This window comes from Galeopterus variegatus, unplaced genomic scaffold (genome assembly GCF_000696425.1).
Source record: "Galeopterus variegatus unplaced genomic scaffold, G_variegatus-3.0.2 Scaffold4186, whole genome shotgun sequence".
Taxonomy (NCBI): Eukaryota; Metazoa; Chordata; class Mammalia; order Dermoptera; family Cynocephalidae; genus Galeopterus; species Galeopterus variegatus.
Window position 1 is genome coordinate 1 of NW_007730297.1, and position 7,524 is coordinate 7,524.

The 7,524-nt window shown below is 47.1% G+C and overlaps 1 protein-coding gene across 1 annotated transcript; it reads left to right on the forward strand.

Moving 5' to 3' along the window:
• Window positions 1–1,264: 1,264 nt before the first annotated feature.
• LOC103602540 (caytaxin-like) lies at window positions 1,265–6,661 on the forward strand (the record flags this gene model as incomplete). Its single annotated transcript, XM_008586961.1, has 2 exons — window positions 1,265–1,465; window positions 6,304–6,661. Coding segments are annotated over 2 exons (440 nt in total), but the record flags the coding sequence as incomplete, so codon positions are not given.
• Between the last annotated feature and the right edge of the window lie 863 nt (window positions 6,662–7,524).

Consider the following 7,524-nt stretch of genomic DNA (forward strand, 5'->3'; position numbering starts at 1 on the left):
GCTCTCAGGATCGTGCTGTCTCCTGTCACGGCCGCTCCAGACCCGTCGCCATCTTAGAACCCCTGCATTTAGCTGTTTTTATAACTGGGACAAAGATGGAGTCAGTCATGTTAACTTGCAACGGGAGTTAGGGGGTGCAGGCCATCTCCACGGCAGGTGGTCCATTCTGTTCTTCCTGGTGGCATCATGGGCACATGCTCAGTTAGGACTTTGGTCCTTGTGCCTGCTCAGTAGGTCCGAGATGGTGGTGGTGTTCATCATCGTCACCCCAGGAGGGTCACTGTGGCAGTCACCTTGAAGTATTGTGCCCATGTGGGAATTCCTAAAGGGGTGTTAAGATTAATCTGTAACTTAATGTTTACAATTACAGTAAACAAGCCTTGGGGAGGGGTTTTGCAATTCAGTGAATATCTGTTTCCCTCTTATCTCTGTTTGTTTTATCAGGCAGGACAGGCCATGGGTAATCATGTGCAGGGTGTCCCATGACTGAGGAGTAGAAAAGTAATAAAGTGTCCTCTGCAGGGAAGATGGAGTCGGTTTGGTTCACAGGCCTAGCCTTAACTCTGTTTCATTAGTAAGAGGCAAAGTCAGGCTTTGAACCCTGGTCTACTCCACATCCGAGCATGCACCTCCCCACAGGAGGGCTGTTATGATGTTTACTGCTGACTTGAGTGGATGTTCTTTGAGTCGTCGTCACCCCACACGATGGGATCACTATGAGATGGAGTGTAGCCTCCCCTCCCCAGCCCCGTGCTCTAAAACTCTTCCACTGGGTCAGGAATTGGGGAGGAGAAAAAAGAAAAAGAAGCCAATGGGGTTTTCTGTTGTCCTGCTTGTTAGCCAGTTATGTTATGACCGATGTCAGTCTAAGATGGCAGCAGGTGGACAGGAAGAACACCCAAAATGGCTGCGGAAAGTTTCAGGTCCCTGGAATAGCACATTTTCTGAGAACCACAAAAGACCCCCCTCCCTCTTGTCCTTCACCGCCACATCACCTTCCCGCGCACACGACTTTCCCCACCTATAGGAAAGTCCCAGCTCAGCTTAAACTCTCGCTTGGTCCTCTCATCCAATGACAGTGAGACAGCTCAACCTATTAGGATATATTAGGCACTCCCTAGTTCTGCATGCAGCTGCTCCCGCTTTGAAAGGGCAGCCCACCCGCTCGCCCCTGAAGCCCTCCAGTATACATTCTGGCTGAGTATCTGTCTCTCGGTGTAATTCTTTGTGACTCCGGGCCATCCCTTTCACTGCTACCCCACAGCCCCTCCCAACACATTAAACTTCAAGACACTGGTGGCCCCAGAGGTGGACGTTTCCCTGGACCAGAGCAGCAGCTCCTTGCTGTCTGGTGGCTTCTTGGATACCCTCGATGACCTAGATATCAACATGGATGACACTGAGACCCCCAATGAGACCGACTTGCTGGAGTTCCTGGGGAACAGCAATGAACTGGAATGGGAAGGTAATGGTTGAGGGTCTCTCGGTGGTCCCTGCCCACCCCCAAATCAAGGTCTCCTTTTGGCTTCCAAGGCTGGCTTTCAGGAGCCATCCTGTGTCCCCATAGAGTCAGAGAGTGGCAGGTGGGGGGGACACAGAACAGGTCCAGGAGGATCTATTCACCCTGCCAACTTGAGGCACATTTTTCTTGTGGACTTGTGGATTTTTCTGGGGGACGCAGCTTTCATTGGATTCTCAAAGGCCACCAAGATGCAAACAAACTGCAGGCAATTGAGATAACAAGTACTTGCTAAGCAGTAGCTCAGGGGCAGGTCCTGATTGAGGTGTCGGGGACATGGTGGGAATTTGATGGGAGTAGGTGGTCCCTACCTGCGTGCAAGGGTTGTCCAAAAGACATGCTAGATACTTAATATGCACAAGAGTATTGGTCATTGGTGCCACAGGAAAATAAAATGGGGAGAGGGCAGGGGTTCTTGCTGGGGCAGGTGGTGATTCTGCTCGCCGAGGGACACTTGGCAATGTCTGGGGACATTTGTGGCTATCACGACTGGGGGTGCTCCTGGCACGGAGTGGGTGGAGGCCAGGCATGCTGCTCAGCACCTGCAGTGCCTCGGGTGCGCCCACCACAGAGAACAACTCAGCCCCGGTGTCCATAGTGCTGAGGGGAGAGACTTTGGGCTTAGGCAACTGTGCGAGGAGGTCCCTTCAAAGGGTGTTCAGGCCATGCCTCTCCGGGTAGGTGTTGTTTAAGCTGAAATTCCCGAGGCCAGAACAAAGCCCTCACAGGGCCTAGGAACCCACAGCAATGAGTGTGGCCCTCATTCCCAGTGTGGTAGAAAACTGCGGCAGGATTGACCAGATCCAATCTCTGATATGTCTTTGGAAGCCTCCCTGTCATGGCCAGGGAACAGTGGACAGTTGCGGGGACAGGGAGGCCAGAGAAGAGGCCAGCGGGAGGGCGTTGTTATACGAGATGGTGGTGGCCGTGGGGTGGACAGGAGTGGGAGGACTCGGGACCCCCCTTGGAAGCAGAGCCTGCAGCACTTGCTGGGGGGACGTGGGGCGGAAAGTCAAAGGTCCACCTGGGTGTTGGCCTGAGCAGTTGGGCATAAGGTCATGCCGTGTCCTGAGGCAGGAAGAACAGGAGGGATAGAGGTGGCTCTTTTAAGAGAGGTTAAGCACCTGAGAAGCCCAGAGAGGGAGACACGGGGAGCAGCATCACACAGCAAATCGTCCATAGAAAGCGGTTCTCCTCGGGTCACCTGACTTGCACCCCCCGAGCACCTTCCTGTGTTCTGTGGCTTGAAAGAAATTAATATCTGGACATGAGTTGTTGACTCCCAATTCCTCCATTTCTCCCAGCCTGATAGAGTTGATCGGCAAAGTGTAGGATCAGTGGTTCTGCCTGTGGCCCAGGAGGGAGAGACATGCCCAGGGAGACAATGGGAAGCTGGCACGGATATCGGTTTCCAGTCGCGGAACACCATTGTTATACTCAGTTATGGTTCATTCCAGCAATGACAGAGCAGGGAAACAGCTGCTCACCCACGGCCCTCAGTCTCTGGTTGCTCACGTCTGTTGGAGGAATAAGACAAGGAAACTTACTGTTAAGAGTACAGTGTGGCCAGGACACAGCTGATAGGGTTCAGGAGGCACAGGGCAGCCTGCTGACTGGAGGTGCAATCCACGAAGACTTCCTGGAGGCGGCAGCACCTGTGCCAGATTGTAACAAACATAAAAGTAGAAAGTGGGCAGAGGCGGGGTGAAGATGGCCGTCCAGCTGGTTTCAGTGCAGGGCTCTGAGCAGAGAGGAGCTGGCTGGCTAGCTGGGAGATGGGACACCAGGGAGACCCACTTGTCACTTTGTAACTATTTATAGGCTCTGAATTTTGTACTGTGTACAAGTGTTATCTAACCACAAAGTACATAAGGTAATTCTTATTTTTGAGAAGGAAGCACTCCAGGAAGACTGCTGGTCACATGCAGAGGCACAGAATCCAGAAGGCTCGGGGTCTTCAGGGAGAGATGGTTGCATTGGCATGGGGAGGGGAACATTTGAAGAGAGACTGAAGCTGAAATCAGGAGCCAGAATGCAAGGGTCAGGCCTTCCAGATCAGGACGGGATTCAGACTTTACCCCATGAGTAGTGGGCTGGACTTTACATCTATACTCATAAGGAATATTGGTCTGTGGTTTTCTTCCTTTTGATGTCTTTGGCTTCAGTCTCAGGGTAATGCTGACCTCATTGAGTACGTTTAGAAGTGTTCCCTCCTCTTTAGTATTTTGGAAGCATTTGAGAAAATCTGGTATTAATTCTTTAAATGTTTGGTAGAATTCACCAGTGAAGCCATCTGGTCCTAGGCTTTTCGTGGTTGGGAAGTTTTTGATGAGGGATTCAATCTCCTTACGTGGTGTAGGTCTACTCAGATTTTCTGCTTCCTCTTCAGTCACTTTTGGTAGTTTGTGTGTTTCTAGGAATCTGTCCCATTTCATCTAGGTTGCCCGATTTGTTGTGGTGCAGTTGGTCAGAGTGTTCTCTTAGAATCCTTTTTACCCCAGGACAGGGCTCCAAAACCAACAGAGCGTTCTGGGAGACCAGTAAAAGAGGTTTCTGGGAAGGCTTCCTGGAGGAGGTGGCGTTTGAGCTGGACCTTGAAGGGTGAGTAGAAGGGAGAGGAAAGTGGGTGAGCAGAGCAGCCAGATGGGGAGAAGTGAAGGATACACAGCCGCCAGCAGCAAAGGAGCTGCAGGAGGGAGTCTGAGCAGGAGGTTGGGAGATGTCCGGACTCAGGTGTCCCTCTCATTCCCCCCACCCCTGGCTGCTTCCAGATGACACCCCTGCGGCCACTGCCAAGAACATGCCCGAGGACAGCACAGATCTGTTTGGTAATAGTGTGGTGGAGGATGGCGGTGCCACCAGTGGGCACCAGTGGCAGATAATGATCATTGGGAAACAGGAGAGTCTCATCAGCCTGCACATGGTCCGGCCCTACATAGAGGTGGTCATTCGCGGAGGGGAGACCAGCACCTTCAGCACCCCCTCCTGGCTCCAGCTCCTGGGCAACTGGAGACCTGTCAGTGCCCCTCCCTGGCCCTCGGTCTCTTCATCTGATCCACGGGGGGCATTTGCAGAGGCTCCTTTCTTCTTGAGTGTGCAGGCGATAGAGGGTTGCATTTGAGAGTTTCTATCATAAGTAATGTTGGAAGGATATGGGGGATGACTTGGTGAAGCTTCTATTGTCTGGGGTCAGAGGTTGGGGCTCCTGTTGTCTCTGTTGCTGGGGGCATGAAGGGTCCCTTCCTGGGGCTCCCATCTTTTCTAGTGTTGGGGACCTGGGAAGAATTAGTGGATGGAGGCCCTACTGTCTCAAGTGTGGGGAGAGGTGGAGGGTCACGGGATGGAGTTCCACTTGTCTCTATTTAGGGAGAGTCACTTTCTGCATCTCCGCTCGAGGTATTGTCAGTATAGACTGAGCAGGTCACTTGGCTCCCCCTTCTCTACTGCTGAGGAGAATCTGATGGGGTCACTTCTGGGCTGCCATCATTTATAGTGTAGGAAGTGACCTTTCATTATGAGAACTTTTAGACTTGCAGAAGAGTTGTAAAACTGTACAGGGTTATTTTATACAGTCAACATTCATTTGTATTTAGTCACATTTTATGTTACATGAGGATCTTCATTCAGTTCTGAAGTTGTTTCTGCATAGAATCACTTTCCTTGAGCCCAAATAAGTCTCTTTAGTGTTTCTTGAAGTGCGGTTGATCTGGTGAGTAATTCTTTCAGCTCTTAAAAAAATCCCTTTGGAAAACATCTTTATTTCATCTGCATTTGTGAAGAACATTTTGTGAAGTTGTAGAATTTTAGATTGGCAGTTTTTTAAAATTCAAATTCAGTTATTCATTCATTGTCTTCTCGCTTCTGTACTTTTTCTTGAAAAGTCATCCTTAGTCTTATTCTTGCTGTTTTGAAAGCGATGTATCCTTTTTCTCTGATTTCTTTCAAGATTCGCGGTTTGTATTTCATTTTCCACAATTTGTCCTTTCCTCTCCATTTTTTAAAAACATTTTATTTATAGTTATTTTGAAGTCCTTGTCTGTTAACTCTAATACCTGGATTGTTCTGGGGTCTGCTTCTATTAATTTCTATATTCACAATTTGGACCTTTCTCTGCTTCTTTGCATGTCTAGTAAATTTTTTGTTGTGTGCTTGTATTGTGATGGTACATTTTTTAGAGGTTCCTGACTATGCTATCCTTCTCTAAAGATAAGTTTTGTCATGGAAGGTAGTTATAATACTAATGGGACACCTCGAGTCTATCAAAACAGGCTTTAGATTTTATAAGGACAAATGTATTTCCAGTTTGCACTTACACCTGTATCTTTTAGTGCATGGTACTCTGAGGTTGTGGCATTTCTATGGTCTTAGTTGAAACAGAGGATTTTACCAAGGTTACTTCACTCCAGATGAGTCCAAACATGAATCTCCATTTCTCCAATATGTGTGACCTCTGAAATTTCTGCACAACTCTTCAGCTTTCAGTATCTATCTAGCTAAGCCTCCGAGATTCTTTCCCTGCACATGTACAACTTATGTATTATCCAAAGACTGGAGGGGGATTTTAAGGCACATTTTTAGGGCTTCTTTTCTGTGACTCTGTAGTCTCCATTAGAAAATCCTTCAGGTTGGGCCGGCCCGTGGCTCACTCGGGAGAGTGTGGTGCTGATAACACCAAGGCCATGGGTTCAGTAAGCTCCCAACATGTTTTTGAGCATTTCCTTAACTTTTGGTACCATAAGATTTTCCCATAATCATCTTTTGTATTTTTCCTGCTCCTGCTCTAGACTCGGCCACTTCGTCGAGGAACCCTAGTGTCTTCTTCAGACAACGCTGTTTAGAAACCAAGATCTGGATGGTAGGTATTCTCATTGCTACTGGGATGTCGTGGCTTCTAGGCCTTCTCAGCCGACAGAGGTTAGAAATATATGGATGTGTACTGTTCTATACATACGCACACGTGTATGTTGTTTCTATCTATAAAAATCCCAGTGAATTCATGCTGATACCTCCAATTCCAATCTAACACCACAGCGTTCATTCTAGCCTTCTCTCTTTGCTTGTTTGTAACATCTTTTTTTGACAGTGAGAAACTGGCTCTTATTATCTATAATCTGTTTACTTAGTTGTTCAACCCTCGTTTATCTATAAAGTTCAACCCTCGTTTATCTATAAAGTTCAACCCTCGTTTATCTATAAAGTTCAACCCTCGTTTATCTATAAAGTTCAACCCTCGTTTATCTATAAAGTTCAACCCTCGTTTATCTATAAAGTTCAACCCTCGTTTATCTATAAAGTTCAACCCTCGTTTATCTATAAAGTTCAACCCTCGTTTATCTATAAAGTTCAACCCTCGTTTATCTATAAAGTTCAACCCTCGTTTATCTATAAAGTTCAACCCTCGTTTATCTATAAAGTTCAACCCTCGTTTATCTATAAAGTTCAACCCTCGTTTATCTATAAAGTTCAACCCTCGTTTATCTATAAAGTTCAACCCTCGTTTATCTATAAAGTTCAACCCTCGTTTATCTATAAAGTTCAACCCTCGTTTATCTATAAAGTAGTGTCAGAATTTCTAACCTACACCCTTGGGAGAAACAAATGTATGACCTAGAGTACAGGATTTGTGTACAATTCTTTTTGTTTTCAGCCTTATAGTATCTGATCCAAGTAGTTTTCCTGAGTAATTTAGATTTTTCCCCACTCCCCTCATAAGTAACTCAGTTAGGTTCATTTGTTATAGATTGTATTCTATTTTGCATTCCCTCCACCACTTGGTAAATTAAAAAAAAAAAAAAACTACCGTAATATTTCCTCTTTGTGGGGTATAGTTCTATTGGTTTTGACAAATGCACAGAGGGGGGTATCCACCAACAGTCATGATACAGAAAAGTTCCCTTACCCCCAACTTTTCTTGTTCTAGTCCTTCGTACTCCTCTCCCTCTCCTACCCCTTAGCCTTGGCAATCATTGATTTGTTGTTGTTCCCTACAGTTTTGCTTTTTCTAG